Below are 17,830 nucleotides of genomic sequence, written 5' to 3'. Positions count from 1 at the left end.
ACACTGCTTCTTTCAACGAGAGTCTTGCTGTGAAAAACAGGTCAGCTGAAGTGCATTCCTTAGAAAACAAAGAGCTGGTTGACAAACCACACTTTTGACTGGTCCTGCTCTGGAGCCTTGAACACAGGCCAATGATATTTAACACAAAACCCACACCGCCACAATTCCCCACCCTATCCCAGGAGTCATGGGACCAGAATGAAATTGATGAATCTACTGAGACAGATGGTAGAAATGCAAAGTCTTGCGTCAGCAATAGTTAATGCAAGCAAGGAAGTGACTATGCAGACTGTACAGGAAGTACTAGCACATTTTTATTTCGACATCAGCACTGCTCCAGCCCATTAAAAACACTGTCAACCTAGCCTTCCTCTAGCCCCGCTGGATCACCATTAGTCAAGTCTCTAAAATATTCAATCGATCACACTTCTACGAGAAAGCAGCATTTCATTTTTTAAATAAATTGTTGACATCTGCTGATGTGTTAAATGGAATTTTAAACAGTCATATTTGTCTTGTTTCTAATTAAAAAGCAGCTATATGATACTACAGTATATTCCAGTGTAAGTTATAAAGGAGACTGTAATACTATATAACACCACAGCCATTAAAGTAAAACAACAATGCTAGATCTTATAACATTTCTTTAAAAGTCAGCAAAAGCAGAGGGGATTTTCAGTTATCAGAGTTCAGTTTGCATGCTTTTGTTTTAAAACAGTAACAAAGATGTTCAAAACATACATCATCCTTTCTCCAATACAAAGAAGTGAGTTGGGTCAAAATTCACTGTTATCACCCAAAATGAAAAGACAGAGATTTCCATTCCTTTCTTTCCCATTCCACATCCCTTATTCTCTCCTGAATGTATCTCCCATGGCCTGGCACAACCTGATCCACTTCATTTCCACCTCTCAGGTCTTTGCAGGACTTGTGTCAACAGATTTATCAGTGGATCTGCTGCCCCAGCCTCAAGCTAGTCTCCAAGTACAAAGTCATGCCCAGTTATTAAAAACACGATATCCAGACAGCATATACCTGGTTTCTTTTATAAAGTAGAAAAAATCCAATTCTGTTGACCCCCAAACAGTGTTCTACAGTTAACACTACCATCATTTTATATCTTACACAGTACACAGAGCTTTGCAAAGCACTACAGTAGAGTTGGAGGGGATGGGGAGAATGTCTACTAATGCTATTTTTAACCTATGTGCACAAGAAAAATTTAAGTCTATCTAATTACAACATGACTAACTCCTTTATTCTTCATCTTCTTCCATGCCAATCTAATACAAAGAAAAAGTAGGCGGCCGGGCGTGCTGGCTTACACCTGTAATCCTAGCACTTTGGGAGGCTGACGTGGGCTGATCGCCTGAGGTCAGGAGTTCAAGACCAGCTTGGCCAAAATGGCAAAACCCCATCTCTACTAAAAAATACAAAAATTAGCCGGGTACAGTGGCGGGCGCCTGTAATCCCAGCTACCCGGGAGCCTGAGGCAGGAGAATCGCTTGAACCTGGGAGGCGGAGGTTGCAGTGAGCAGAGATCGCACCACTACGCTCCAGCCTGGGCGACAGAGCAAGACTGTCTCAAAAAAAAAAAAAAAAAGAAAAAGAAAAAAGATAAGAAAAAGTAGACATTCACTTATTTAAGAAAAAAAATGTCAGGTCACTACGCTCCAGCCTGGGTGACAGACCAAGACTCTGTCTCAAAAAAAATTTTTTTTTTTTACATACCATACTATTGATTCCTACCTTGGGAGGAAGAATGTTCTGTGTTGACACCAATCCTATCTCAAAATGGACACTGAATATTTCATTTTTAATGCTTTGCTTATTGCAAATTCACCATAAATGACTCATTCCATTGATACAGGATAAACCTTTTATAAAAACAACAGAATAACCCACTGATGTCTAACAATCCAAGTCAATGTGATGTGGATCGTTACCCACAAACACCACCAAGCTGTTAGCTACCTGCACTTCCTTAGGAGTTTTCAAGTTGCTCACATTGCCACAGGCCTCTCCACAAATTCTGTCATACATCGGTGCAGCCAAGAATCTGCTCAGAAAGTTTCATAGCAGCTACCCAAAATGACTTTTATTTCCACATCTAATACACTGGTAAGAGTGGGAATAGAAATAAGCTTTTGACTTTCAACTTTACAGTCAGACAAAATCTCTTGCTAGCCTCAGGTCAATGGTATAATGAAGGACTGGTGAATGTAACAGGTTGTGTATCATTTAGCACGGTGGCAAATGAAGTCATTATTACTGTTCAAAAAAGGCCCCAAGGCCATCCTATTATAAAGCGATAAATGACATCGAGTGACAGAACTAAAAACAGACCGGGAGATACCGTTGCTCTATGAGATCACAAGTCAGAAAGAGGGGACTGGGCTGAAATAAAACGACAGAACACGTGAAATGTCTCTTTTGTAATTTTAATTGAAGCAATCCTATTTTTTTTAACTCTCTCTTATAAGCACCAAATTTTAATATCTAAGTCAATTTTTGGGGAAAGAAACACCATCAAGATCTTCCCTCCAGCAAAACAACGATGTTCACTCCTCCAAATATCCAAATTGACGATCTACCAAAACAAAAACAAAAACAAAAGCCCACAGAGAAATAAAAAGGAACAAAAATCACATTCTAATGGGGGGGCGGTCAGTGCATTTAGCAGTCTTCGCTGTGCTGTCTAACCATCCTTCAGCTGACTTTCAAAAAAAAAACACCCTAAGCTCACCAAAATATACATTTTCCATTTGCTTTTTTAAATTAAAAATAATTATTAAAAAAAGGAAAACTTTAAGGAATTCACAATCAATTGCCTGACTCATTTTGATGTCATGTACAGCATATGGAGGTCAGGAAGGCTATTTGCAGCACATGTGATTAGGGGCTATTGATCTTCAGGGTTTAGCTTTCTTCCAAACAGTGTAAAATACCCACCTGGACAGGGAGTCAAGGAATAAAAGCAGGTAATTCAAGGAAGAAAAGGCATCACTTGTAATTCGTTTGCTGGCCTACAAATTGAAAGATGGATGAAAAGCTTCATGGCTTAGAGCACTGTGGGAATGAGAATGAAGGCCTTTGAATAAGGCCACTCTGCATCCTGGGGACATTCCCACCACCTAGGAGGTCTGAAGGAGGTACTGAGTGGACAACAGAAGGCTAAAGGAACACAAATATTCTCTCAGGTAACACTACCGCTTCCAAACTCTCACAAGTTTTAGGGAATTAGTATGAGAAGGAAAGGAAGGAAGGAGGAAAGGAGGGAGGGAGGGAAAGTTGGGGTAGCGGGAGATGCAAGGGAGGGAGAGAAGGGGGAGGGATGAGAGGGAACGGGGAGGGAAGGGAGAGAAGGGGGAGGGAAGAGAGGGAAGGCGGAGGGAAGAGAGGGAAGGGGGAGGGAAAAGAGGGAAGGGGGAGGGAAGAGAGGGAAGGAGGTGGAGAGGGAAAAAAGGTCAGAGGAGGAAAGGAGAGGGAAGGAAGGAGGGAGAGGGAAGGAAGGAGGGAGAGAGAAGAACTAGCAGGTGGAAGCCTTTGCCTCAAATGTTATCAACTGATTTCTCAAACCTCCAAACATGCAAACACAGGCCTGACAAAAATGCTGAGGGGAACCCTAAACAAAGGTGGACACTTGGTAGGAGATGCTGAAGCTCTGTACAGGCTGTGGAGGGACACGGCCACCCAGCAGGTGGAGTACTCCCCTCCTGTGTATTTCACAAATCACACTGCATACTTCCAACTATGTGGTCAGTTTTGGAATAAGTGGGATGTGGTGCTGAGAAGAATGTATATTCTGTTGATTTGGGGTGGAGAGTTCTGTAGATGTCTATTAGGTCTGCTTGGTGCAGAGCTGAGTTCAAGCCCTGGATATCCTTAACTTTCTGTCTTGTTGATCTGTCTAATGTTGACAGTGGGGTGTTAAAGTCTCCCATTATTATGGAGGATCTAGAGGGTTCTCATTGCCTCTTGCTGGCCATCTGGTCTCAGCAGGCAGTCTGTCCTGTCGGGCTCTGCCCCAGCCCGATGGGACCAGGCCTCACTGGAGGTCAGCAGCAGTCGCTCCCCTGACAGCAAAAAAAACCTGCCGTCACAGGAACCTGGACTTGGCAACAGCAGGTAAGGAAGCTGTCTGCAGACTACAGCCCACAGCTGTGTCGCGGCACAAATTTCCAATGATAATACTCATTTCCTTTTTTCTCTCCGTGTTTCATTTCTCTAGACTAACTTTACTAAGCAGAACAGAGAACACCAGTGTTAACTGTGCAGTCCCCAACATCATTCTAGTTCTCGATTTCTACTGCAAATTAGCATCAAGTGTAGAAATTGATGCTAGTATTAATGTCAGGTAATTTTAATGTAAGAGTAGAATGAGTGCCTTTAGACATTTTACCTGCCACAGGTAGGGTGGTTATTTTAGACTAGGGCTTCTCAAACTTTTCAGGTGCACATAAATCCCTGGGAGGGCTGGTAGAACAGGTCACTGGGCCCCTACCTCCAGAATTCCTCTGATTGGGCAGCAGGTTGGGGTGGGGCTTGAGAATGTCCATGTCTAACTAGTTCTTGAGCGATGCTGCAGGTCTGGCAACACCTTTGAGAACCAATGCTTTAGACCAGTAGTGCTTGATCATTAAAAGCACCTGGAAAGCTGTGGCAAGCCACACCCCAAAACTTTTGAGAATGGAAGTCTAGAATCTTAGATTTTATTTAAAGCTTCTCAGGGGATTCCAATGTGCACCTAAGCTTGAGAATCAGGGCTTTATATACTCTACGGCTAAGCTAATTGTTTATTATTGTGATTTAAATTTTTTAGCTGGCATATGATTTACTTGGGTGCTTTGATCTGGCAACAGAATGTCATGGTCAAAGGATACAATTCCAAGTATGAAGGGACACAGACGATCTCCTTTGAAAATTCCACAGGACAATACAGGCGCCCCAGCTGTTCTTCATAGAGCGACAGCGCTTCTGTCAGATTGACACAGTTCCCCTAAATCAAAGAGATAAGCAAATGGGATTCTTGAGTCCTTCCAAGGGCCCCACTCATCTGAAGGTCTTTAATAAAGGAAAATAATTCTAGCTTTAGATACAAGTTCATCTTTAAAAACAAGATAAGGCTTCTGTATTTTCATAAATCACACTGCATTCTATTTATAGACCCATTAGAGCTCGTTATCCTTCTACCTCATTTACCAAGCCATTTCAAATTATTAGAATATGAAATGATAGAAAACAGTGAAACCAATTTCTTATTAGTGACACAGTCACTGAATTAAAACCACGCAATTTGCAAAGATTCATACAAATAACTCATTCAAAGGAAATTTTCTCAATAACGGTCACCATTATATTACAAATGAAGTATCAAAAAGATAGTGTTCTTGATTTCCACAATGGTTTAAACTACAATTCTCCTAAGAGTCTAAAATGTTGACACAGAACTATATTCACCCCCATTTTTTCCCTAGAATCTGTGTATAAGAGAACAAAAGTTTATTCAGGATATATATGCTAGGGATATCCCCTAGTTGCATACCTTATCAAAAACTTTCTCTCAACTTCATTATTCTAACATTTCTCCCTTTCCAGTCACCCCATTTTCAGCATCTCCAGCAGCTAAGGGTAGTCAGTGAGATATACTGGAAGTCTGCTGGTAGCTGCTGGAAAAGCTTTTGATTCTGAACAAAGAGAGAGCCAACTGCCTCTTCAACTTTCTTCCAAGCTATAACCTAGATGTGATATTTGGAGCTGCAGCAGCCATCCTGTGACCATAACGAAAAAAAGGTGAAGAGAATCAAGAGATGCTAGCCAAGGTATAGCAGAGATGCTGAATGGATACAGTATTTGCCTAACTCTAGAGCAATGCTTCTTACTCCTTAATGTACATATGATATCATAGGGGATCTTGTTAAAATGTAGATATGGATTAAGTCTGGGGAAGCATTTATCATCCTCTTAGCACGACTTTCCCCAAATGCTTTTCATTATGAATTTAGAAAACAAAACTGGTATTTAATACCACCTATTTCCTTTTAATCACTGAAGTTGGTATTCACAAGACTACTGAATCCAGGTGGCTGATTTCATTTCTTAAGAAAGTTACTCTTCGCTGGGCATGCTGGCTCAGGCCTGTAATCCCAGCACTTTGGGAGGCTGAGGCAGGTGCATCACCTGAAGTCAGGAGTTTGAGACCAGCCTGGCCAACATGGTGAAACCATGTCTCTACTAAAAAATACAAAAATTAGCCAGGTGTGGTGGCACACGCCTGTAATCCCAGCTACTCGGGAGGCTGAGGCAGAAGAACCGCTTGAACCCAGGAGGTGGAGGTTGCAGTGAGCTGAGATTGTGCCATTGCACTCCAGCCCGGGCAACAAGAGTGAAACTCCAATTCAAAAAAAAAAAAAAAAAGAAAAGAAAAAGTTACTCTTAATTTGCCTCAAAATAGCCAAGTACAATGCAAGATGAAAATTATTTACAAATAAAGGCAGCCTGTGATGTAAGAACTCCTGAGAATGGCTTTCAAAACCAACCAGCCAGCTAGTCACGGGCAAGAGATTATAACTATTCTGAGAGCTGGCCTTGGTGGTTTTAACTTAGCACATTCACTCAACGTGACGTCATCCTTCAGTGCCAGCCTGTTTAGTAACCCATCATCTAGGGTCCTGCAGTGGGATATGGCCATGGCCAAAGTGCCCTTCGCCAGCATGTAATTTGGTTTCAACATCAAGTTCACCATGAGAGCATATAAACACCACACGTGTAATTTAAGATTCACAAATAGAAAACTGCCCAGTTGTTTTTAGAACACATCACCACTGGGGAAGCTATAGAATGAAAATGCCACCAAGGTGCACAGTAAATGGCTTTGCCATCTTAAAATTGACACCACACTCTTTATAGAGGTTATATGGGAAGACTTCCTTACACAGACTGTGGTAAGAAAATAGGAAAGTTTCAATTTGTTCTTTCCCAACATTGTCAAGAAGTTTCAAAGAAAAAAACACACACCACAAATAGAGACCTACCCCAAAAAAGTAACGTGATACATTTCACTTTCCTGTCTATTTAAATGGAATGACATTTTTTAAGAGAAACAAATGGGAGATGCAGAATAAAAATATAATAGCAAAGAATTAAGCACTCATTAAGGATAAGAAGAAGGGATAGAACAAGGGGTGGGGTCACACCTGGCATTATCAAAGAAAAAGGGGCTCACTGCCCAATGTGCTAGAAGTCAATATTAGAACACTGGGGTTTTAACAAAAGCAAAGCTTATTTTAATTTCTTTTCAGAGACAGGGTCTTGCTGTGTTGCCCAGGCTGAAGTACAGTGCTGTGATCATAGCTCAGTGCAGCCTCAAACTCCTGGCCTCAAGCAATCCTCCCACCTTAGCCTCCCCAAATGCTGGGATTACAGGCATGAGCCACCATGCCTGGCCTAAGAAAAGCTTTTTATTGTAAGTCAACTAACAAGGAGACAGGAGTCCAGCTTAAATATGTCTCCCTGTGTTGGGCTTAAAGGCAGTCCTTTTATTAGAAAAGGTTTAAGGGGCCAGGTACGGTGGCTCACACCTATAATCCTAACACTTTGGAGGCCGAGGCAGGTGGATCACTTCAGGTCAGGAGTTGGAGAGCAGCCTGGCCAACATGGTGAAATCCCATCTCTTCTAAAAATACAAAAATTAGTCAGGTGTGGTGGTGCACACCTGCAATCCCAGCTACTCGGGAGGCTGAGGCAGGAGAGGTGCTTGAACCCGGGAGGCAAAGGTTGCAGTGAGCAGTGATCGTGCCACTGTACTCCAGCCTGGGCCACAGAGTGAGACTCCATCTCCATCTCAAAAAAAAAAAAAAAAAAAAAAAAGTTTAAAGGGTGGGTTCTGAGATCTGCAGGTGATTGATTCCCGGATGGAAAGGAAAGGGTAGATCTGGAAAATCCTCAGGCATGTATAGCTATCTCTTTATGCCCACTAATGGGTCTTGTGTGCAAACTTGAGGGCGTGGAGGTGGTTAGTATGAAGCAAGTGGTGGAAACTTAGGCTGTGACATCAGCAACCTTGTTCTGTGCAAATTCTAATTGGCCATATTGGTTTTAACAGATTTTAGCCAATGATTTTCTCTCTTAAGTGGAGGGAGTTTCAGTGTTTCAGCAAGTTGTTTCTTTTTTTTACCTGCAATCCTGCAAACTCAAGATTTTATTAGTCATTGGTTTCTTTAACCCTTTGAGGCTTCACTAGGGGATTAAATCCAAATTCGATGGCTTCAGTTCTAGAAAGTTCTTTTCCCCATGTTAGGTGTGGACAGGTGACATTTGCTTTTGTTTATTTTAGAGGTGGGGTCTTCACTATGTTGCCCAGGCTGTCCTCAAACTCCTGGGCTCAAGCGACCCTCCTGAGTAGTTAGGATTACAGGCACATGACATCTCAGTAACAGGTACAGAAGAATACATCCTTAGCAACTTTTATCCAGTTCAAAAGCAAGTAAAATTAAATAGTATAATGATTTAGGAAATCATACATGTAAGAACCATCTATAAAATGCAGAAACGGAAAAAAAGTGAGACCAAGGATGGGTTGCTTCTAGAAGGCAAGCAGAAAGGAGAGAGAAATGCAACTTACAATTTTTTTTAAATGGGGCTGTGGGGAGAGAAGAGAGGAAGGTCAAATCCCAGGATCTGCCTCCTAGGTTCCATGAAAACACTTCCTCCCCAATTCAAATTCTATTGGCTCACCTTGATTCCCACGCCCCTCCACGATGCATTTCCCAGCTTCCTGGGATGCTGACACGGCTGCCTTCAGGCAGCCACAGTAACACCAATGACATCACGAACTCACAGCTAGCAGTTTTGGGTGGGAACATTTAGCTTTTGTAAAACACCACATTTTCATCCCACCCTTAACCTGATTCCAGTTCTTTTTTTTTTTTTTTTTTTTTTTTTTTTTTTTTTGAGACGGAGTCTCACTCTGTTGCCCAGGCTGGAGTGCAGTGGCGTAATCTCGGCTCACTGCAAGCTCCGCCTCCTGGGTTCACGCCATTCTCCTGCCTCAGCCTCCCGAGTAGCTGGGACTACAGGTGTCCGCCACAGCGCCCGGCTAATTTTTTGTATTTTTAGTAGAGACGGGGTTTCACCGTGTTAGCCAGGATGATCTGGATCTCCTGACCTCGTGATCCACCCGCCTCGGCCTCCCAAAGTGCTGGGATTACAGGTGTGAGCCACCACGCCCGGCCAACCTGACTCCAGTTCTAAGCTGCACACTTGGGCAAAGCGGGTGGGCATGCCAAGAATCTGGGTTACCTCCTAAGCATGTCACCTGGCAGTTAAAAAAAAAACTGCACTGTGGCAACTACATCAATACATCCTGAGTCAAATCACTTGCTTTTTGACTTAATTACTACTTCTTGAAAGGTCTACATGCCAGTCCACATAAATCTTACCATGTGACATTGTCAATCACCAAATGTACTGAATGAACCCCAGGTGTTATATAATGAGATTGTTTTGTGGTTCCAACTGTAATGAACATGGGGACAGAAAACATGTCATATGTCTTTTGGACAATTCTTAGAAACCAAGACAGCCCTGGGCATACAATCTTTTTGATTTTGGTAAAAAGTCTATTGGCAAAGGCAAGATATCAAAGCCTGGGTCATTAATATTTACAAATGGGCTGTGGTAGTATTCTAAGCAAGCATTCTATTAGCCTTTTATACTAAGATAACAGCTCTCCATAGGAGGCAGCCTGCCATGCCAATATTCAGAACAAAAGAAGAACGGCCACACGGTTGTAGTAGACAACAGGTGGAGTTAGTGTGGCTGTCTTCTTTTGTCCTGCCTTTTGTACTACAGACTGACTAGTTTGTAGTGGATCCCAATTTTTTTCAGTCTCTTTTTGTTCAAGATCCCAGAGCCTCACATTTTTCCTTGATTAATTTAAGCTGCTTGAGATTTCCTTCCATGTATTTGCAGAAACCTAAAAGAAAAAACTCTGCCTGGGCACGGTCACTCATCGCTGTAACCTCGACACTTCAGGAGGCTGATGTAGGAGGATTACTCGAATCGAGGAGTTTAAGGCCAACCTAGGCAACATAGTGAGACCTCATCTCTACAAAAATTAGCCAGGCATGGCAATGGATGCCTGAAATCCCAGCACTTTGGGAGGGCAAAGCAGGATGATCACTTCAGCCTGGGAGGTTGAGGCTGCAATGAGTGCCACTGTACTCCAGCCTAGGCTACAGACCAAGAACCTAGCTTAAAAAAATGAAAAGAAAAAATTTCTGTATGCTCTGCTTAAAAAGTACCCATCATGGCTGGGTGCAGTGGCTCGCGCCTGTAATCCCAGCACTTTGGGAGGCCAAGGGGAGCGTATCACCTGAGGTTGGGAATTCGAGACCAGCCTGACCAACATGGAGAAACCCCATCTCTACTAAAAAATACAAAAAAATCAGCCGGGCGTGGTGGCACATGCCTATAATCCCAGCTACTCAGGAGGCTGAGGCAGGAGAATCGATTGAACCTAGGAGGTGGAGGTTGCAGTGAGCTGAGATCGCGCCATTGCACTCCAGCCTGGGAAACAAGAGCGAAACTCCAACTCAAAAAAAAAAAAAAAAAAAAAAAAACCATCATAAGTCCAACTTGCTTCTTTACAATAAGAAAGCTTTGTTTGAGCAGGTTTCACTGCAGGTTTCCTATAAGACAGGGGTCAGCAAACTTCCTCTGTAAACGGTCCGATAGAAAATATTTTAGGCTCTGCAGATCATACAGTATCTACCGCAACTACTCAGTACAAATGCAGCCACAGACACTATGTAATAAATGGGCGTGTCTGCATGCCAAGAAAACTTTACGAACATGCAAGCAGGAGGCCAGATTTGGCCCAATGTTTGCAGACTCCTGCTTTGAACAGTTATATCCATCTACAGCATGTTTGTAAAAATCATTTCTAAACGTTGTAGGGGGCGGAGACACTCCATTCATTGATAGTGCTTTGCTCTCCTCAAAGCCTCCGAACAATTTCTCCAAGCGCAAAGTGCTTGCAGGTTTTGCACACAGAGGGAAGAGGGGAACAACAGGATAGGCTGGAGCCTGAATCAAGATGTCTCCTAGAATTGCTAAGCTGTTTTCAACATTATTAACCTCAGATTCCATAAAATGTCCAGGATAGGGTCCGCTGGCAGACACCTCCTCAGGAGGATAAAGTTAAAACCTCTACCTGTTCTTGATTTTTTTTTTTTTCTTTTTTTGAGACGGAGTCTTGCTCTGTGGCCCAGGCTGGAGTACAGTGGTGCAATCTCGGCTCACTGTAACCTCTGCTTCCAAGGTTCAAGCAATTTCCTGCCTCAGCCACCTGAGTAGCTGGGATTACAGGCTCCTGCCACCATGCTTGGCTAATTTTTGTATTTTTAGTAGAGATGGGGTTTCACCATGTTGGCCAGGCTGGTCTCGAACTCCTGACCTCAGGTGATCCACCCACCTCGGCCTCCCAAAGTGCTGGGATTACAGGCATAAGCCACCGCACCTGGCCTGTTCCTGACATTTAAATACAGTATACTAATACTGTGTTTATTTTTGAGTCAAGGTCTCACTCTGTCACCCAGGCTGGAGGGCAGTGGCCCGACCACAGCTCACTACAGCTTCAACCTCCCAGGCTCAAACAATCCTCCCACCTCAGCCTCCAGAGTTAGGACTATAGGCATGCACCACCATACCCAGCTAATTTTTAAAATTTTTTGTAGAGATAGAGTCTTACTATGCTGTCCAGGCTGGCAGTACTTTTTTTTTAAAAATGGAGGAGGGTATTTTCCTGTAAACTTAGAATAATTCAGAGATCCAGAGTGCAATGCTACGTAAGTGCTTATCTTATGTTTATGAATCAGGGAATTTTGTACCAAGAGACTGTATTATCAATTAGCTGTCTTTGCTGTCATTTTCAAAATTTTGTTAAGGATTTCAATAGGAGATATATATGTATATTTTTAACACCAAGAAATGTAATCTTTAAAGTTTAAGTTTAGAATCCCCTAGAGAATGAGAAAAACACCACAATCTGCTTCCATCTGGTGGCAGGAGTTCACAGTACAGCCAGAGCTATTTCATCAAGTGTATGTTGATGAGGGGAGGGGAAAAAAGAAAATCAGTCTGTGTCTCCATCTGGTGGCAGCAGCTCATACGACAGCGAAAGACCAGGGCTGATAACTCATTAATTCCCAACAGACAACAGGTCAATTTAGAAGCTTACTGTTTGAAAGAACATAATCCGATGATGCTGCTCTATCCTTAACAGATACAAATTTCAAAAATATGCATTCAGATTTCAAAATATGAAAGTCTTAGAGCGTTTTGACGGAAAAAACTGTTAAGTAGCCTACCTGTGTAAAATATTTCCCATCCTGTTTCAACACTTTCATTGAGAGGTCAAGAATCAGTCTGAGAAACTCCCATGTGGAATCTGAATGTTTAAAAGAACAAGTTCATAAATATGGGTTTGTATGTATCCGCAACATCTGAAGTAAAATATTCAAATACTCAATACCAAAAGAGGAAAAAGAGCCACGTAAGACCCACTATTCAAAGAGCTTGTTCATGAACGATAATGAAATTGATTTTGGATGCCAAAATCACATCCACCTAGCACTGCTCTCAAAATACCAATAGATTCGCCACAAAGGCAGTGGCTGAAACGTGAAAGAAAACTGCTTTAAATAAGGGGCAAGCAGCAAAATCCTGAGAGAAATTCAGAGCCTGCAAACTCAGCAGGAACTTGAGTTCATTGAAAAAACACGAACTAGCTGTGATTTGGAACAAACATGGTTTGAGAAAGGGAATTATCTCTGTTGTTGCTTAGGTAAGTGACCAGTTTGTACCAATACAGGTTGAAAATCACATAATTTAAATAAATTGTCAAATGATTTACTGTCTCATTAATGTAATGAGTCATTTTTGTTTCAAATGACTGAATCAGTTCACTCATTTAGTGGCAGAACAGGAATTGAAGTCAAATCCAGTCATCTTTCCACCATGGACCTCAATTTAACTCCCTTTTTTAAAAACGTGAGAGAACTACACAATCTCTAGGATCCTTTCACCCCCTCACATGGTGCCAAGAGAAACATTTCCATCATAAATATCTTGGTTAAAAAAATCTACCTTCTTCTGGAGACGTGGAGATTGGAACAGCTGTCAAATCATTAATCACATAATCAAATTCTCTCCCTTCTTTGGCGTACCTCTTCAGTACCGGAATACAGTCTTCTATTAGAACCTTCCAGAAAGAACAGGAATAGATGAGTGAGCCAACATGTGGATGTAGTTAAACAAAAAACAATAGTAAAGGAAGGAGGAAAAAAGCGCCAAGTATGGGCTTATATCCACAGCTATCCACAGCATCTGCTACAGGAACCAAAAAACTTTCATCTATGTCTGTTAACAGCAAAAATTAAGTGCTTACCATATATACTTTAAATGCCTTCTCATGTCAATAAAGCAACAATCCTAGAGGCACTATTATCATCCCCATTTTACCAATGCAGAAACAAACTTGAGGTGTTATCCAGCTTGCCCACAGATCCACGAAGTATACCTAATTACTATCTGAAAGCCAACTTCAGACTTTCATCTCTAATCTATACTGCCTCTCCTATCACTATTTGTATCATCTTCTTTTAATTTTTATTTTTTTAATTAATAAACTTTTTAAAAACTTTTTCTAGAGACAGGGTCTCACTATGTTGCCCAGGCTGGTCTTGAACCCCTGGGCTCAAGCAATCTGTCCACCTCAGACTCTCACAGTGCTGGGATTAGAGGCATGAGCCACCATACCCAGCCTAATTTTTCTTTTATACTAAGCACTGAATGACTTCATTGTTTATGATTTCTGCATCTTAAACTATTAACATGTTATTTCTCAATTTTCTCTAACGCTTGGGCTACTGCTAATAAAGCTATATATAACAGCTCCCACCATCAGAGTCAATAAAGAGACCAGCTGGAATTTCCATACAGATCATATATAGTTAATATAGGAAAGAAGTTTGAGGTCGGCTGTATCTTTGAAGTACTGAGACTCTACGCTGGGGACACATCTGGATCTAAGCAACATCCTCAACTAAACAGGAGTTACTGTCATCTTTCAGTTTTCTAATTCCAAAAAAAACCCACATTAAGTAAAAGAAAAATTAAATATAATAGTCAGAAATCAAGAGTTTAAGAGTTTGCCAGGCTGGGGTCAGTGGCCCAACGCCTACAATCCCAGTACTTTAGGAAGTTGAGGTGCGCGCAACACTGGAGCCCAGGAGTACTAGAGCAGCCTGGGCAACATGGTGAAAGCCTGTCTCTAGAAAAAAAAGAAAAATCAGCTGGGCCTAGTGGTATCTGCCTGTAGTCCCGGCTACTCGGAAAGCTGAGGTGGGAGGATCGCTTGAGCCTGGGAGTTCGAGGCTGTAGTGAGCCATGATCACCGCACCACTGTGCTCCAGCCTGAGTGACAGAGCGAAACCTTGTCTCAAAAAAAAAAAAAAAGTTCACTACAATTCCCTAAGATAACCTAGCCCATGTTATTTCTCATCATTCTTCTTATAGCCTCACAGTTATAATTTTAAGAAACTGGGACTTTTCTGTCCTATTGTTTTATAATTTGCCTCAATGCATCATACAAGTCCAACTATGGAAAAATATAGGAGGTACTAACATCACCGTTGCTTTCCATCCACATATTAATCCTGTTTGATATGCTCATAATTTTTCCATACGTTCAGATTCTTACGAATACTTGCACACAAACACAAATGTACGTTCTCTTTTGTAAAATCTGGATCCCACACGTCATTTGGAACTTGAACATTTCACCTAACATCTCTCCAGGTAATAACACACATTTTAAAAAATACACCATTCCACTAAAAACATTCTTTCTGTTGTCACTGCCAAGCCTTGGCCACTACAAGCACAGCTATAATAAAACCTTGTAGTGATACCTTTTTAACTGTGGGCTGTGTGCTCAAACATAGGCTAGAAGCCTTGTGTTTTGGTTTTGATAGCAATTCACACGCCAACCAGCAATGCATATGAGCACCTGTCTCCTCGCAACCTCCCCAGCATGGGATATTGCCCCTCTACTAAATTTTGTGAAGTCTGTTGCTAATGTTTTCACAAGAACTTCCTGGGCCACCAACAGGGTTGACCGTCTTGTGGTACTTTTTTTTTTTTTTTCTGAGACAAGCCTTGCTCTGTCGCCCAGGCTGGAGTGCAGTGGTGCGATCTTGGCTCACTGCAAGCTCCACCCCTCCCAGGTTCACGCCATTCTCCTGCCTCAGCCTCCCGAGTAGCTGAGACTACAGGTGCCCGCCACCACACCCGGCTAATTTTTTTTGTATTTTTTTTAGTGGAGACGGGGTTTCACCGTGTTAGCAAGGATGGTCTCGATCTCCTGACCTCGTGATCCGCCCGCCTCGGCCTCCCAAAGTGCTGGGATTACAGGCGTGAACCACCGTGTCCGGCCTGTCTTGTGGTACTTTTTACAGGTTATTTGACTTATTCTGAGAAGTACCAGTAAATACCCTTTATACCTTTTTAAATTTAGCTAACTTCATTTCTAAGTTGTAGGGACTCTGCATTATTCAAGGGATCAATTCCCTGTCACGCTTGTTACTAGTCTTTCTTCTAGTCTGACTTTTGGCTTGGTAATGACAACATTATAATACCATTAACAGACTGAGTGTCCTATCTTTAAGAGATTTCCGAACTCCAAGGTTAAGTACTCTAAATTGTCTTAAATGTATTAGTTTTTACATTTAGAGCCTAAGTCACCAAAATTCCTATTTCTATTGTTAGCTAACTTGGTTTTCATGCAGATGGATAACTTACTATACCGGCATCACACATTAACTCAACTAAACCTTTTCCCAAGTCAACTGAAATGTATCTTAAACCATATTAGCAGTGTGTAGAAATACATACTCAGACCTGTTCAAGTTCCTTTGACATTCCTAGGTCCTTGTGTATTCCTTTCATACTTCCTATTCGATTATCGTGCCCTCTAGTACATTAACAAATAGGACATATTTCGCTTCACACTATGATTCTTTTTTCAAGTTTTCTTGGGTATTCTTAGATACTTATTTTTACAAATAAACTTCAAAATCAGTTGGTCTACTTTTAAACCCCTCCCCCCTCCTTGGGATTACGCATAATAAATTGGGAAGAATAGACATTGTTCCTTTTATTTTTTTGAGACGGAGTCTTGCTCTGTCACCCAGGCTGTAGTGCAATGGTGCAATCTCGGCTCACTGCAACGTCCACCTCCCGGGTTCAAGCAATTCTCCTGCCTCAGCCTCCAGAGTAGCTGGATTACAAGCACCCACCACCACGTCTGGCTAATTTTTGTATTTTTAGTAGAGACAGGATTTCACCATGTTGACCAGGCTGTTCTCCAACTCCTGACTTAAAAGTGATCCACCCACCTCGGCCTCCCAAAGTGCTGGGATTACAGGTGAGCCACCAAGCCTGGCCTGTTCTGTTATTTCAATACAAGAAATACAGCATGCCTCTCCACATATTCAGACTTCGATGTCTTTCAATAAGATCTTAACATAATTCATACCAGTCTCACAATACCATTCTTGTTAACTATATTCCTAGAAATTTTTTTTTTTTTTTTTTTTTTTGAGATGGAGTCTCGCTCTGTCGCCCAGGCTGGAGTGCAGTGGCGCGATCTTGGCTCACTGCAAGCTCCACCTCCCAGGTTCACGCCATTCTCCTGCCTCAGCCTCTCCCAGTAGCTGGGACTACAGGCGCCCGCCACCACACCCGGCTAATTTTTTTGTATTTTTAGTAGAGACGGGGTTTCACCGTGCTCTCGATCTCCTGACCTCGTGATCCGCCCGCCTCGGCCTCCCAAAGTGCTGGGATTACAAGCGCCTGGCCCTATTCCTAGAAATTTAACACTTGATTACTTTGAAAGGAAATGGGTGGGAAGGAAATCCTATTTAAATGAGTTAGCATTTAGTATACAGAAAAAATCTAGGCTGGCTTTATCCAATCACTTTATCAAATTCTCATTAATTCAAATAATTTTCTATGTAAGTTTCCTGGATTTTCTAGTATTCACATCACCTGCAAATAATTAGATTTATACTGTTTTCATCTACTTTACTATCTCAGTTGCCTCAAAAAATAATGTTGAAAAAGATAATAGGCATCCTCATCCTCTTCCTATTTTCAGTGGAAATGGCTTTTGCTATCTGTTATATTTTCTATTTACCACAACCTAAGTTTCTATTAACGTTTAGGTAGTTTCATCTCTATTGCAATTTTATGTTATTCAAGTAATTTATAATTTAACTTTTATTTTAGATTCAGGGAGTACATGTACAGATTTGTTAGATGGAGATATACATACATACATATATATATATATATATATATATTTTTTTTTTTTTGGAGACAGAGTCTCCCTCTGTTGCCCAGGCTGGAGTGCAGTGGTGCAATCCCAGCTCACTGCAACCTCCACCTTCCGGGTTCAAGCGATTCTCCTGCCTCAGCCTTCCATGTAGCTGGAATTACAGGCACACGCCGCCACACCTGGCTAATTTTACATAAGTATACTGCATTCGTTTTTATTTAAAATGACTGCTAAATATTCTCAAATTCTTTGTCATCTGTTATTTTCCTCCTTTAAATTATTCACATAATGAATTAAGTTGACAGATTTCTTAAAATCCAAATCTTTACACTTCTAACTAAATCCTACTTGAGCATAATATAGACTTAAGTTGCCAGATTTAGCTTATTATTTTACTTGGAAATTTTGTACATATGTAAAAGCAATCTT

General features: G+C 41.6%; 1 protein-coding gene across 2 annotated transcripts in view; it reads right to left on the bottom strand.

Annotated features, from left to right (window-relative positions):
• Positions 1-296: 296 nt before the first annotated feature.
• The window catches only part of SMS (spermine synthase), a 57,996-nt gene continuing 40,462 nt past the window's right edge, over positions 297-17,830 (bottom strand). For both annotated transcript variants that reach the window (XM_055267553.2, XM_055267554.2), the window contains 4 exons: positions 13,150-13,264; positions 12,372-12,451; positions 4,884-4,999; positions 297-2,952 (listed from right to left, as the gene is read on the bottom strand). In XM_055267553.2, coding sequence (XP_055123528.1) covers positions 2,913-2,952; positions 4,884-4,999; positions 12,372-12,451; positions 13,150-13,264 — 351 coding nt within the window. In that variant the 3' untranslated portion in view covers positions 297-2,912. The remainder of the gene's footprint in view (positions 2,953-4,883; positions 5,000-12,371; positions 12,452-13,149; positions 13,265-17,830) is intronic.

This window comes from Symphalangus syndactylus, chromosome X, assembly GCF_028878055.3.
Source record: "Symphalangus syndactylus isolate Jambi chromosome X, NHGRI_mSymSyn1-v2.1_pri, whole genome shotgun sequence".
Classification (NCBI taxonomy): domain Eukaryota; kingdom Metazoa; phylum Chordata; class Mammalia; order Primates; family Hylobatidae; genus Symphalangus; species Symphalangus syndactylus.
This window is presented reverse-complemented; position numbering and strand designations above follow the sequence as displayed.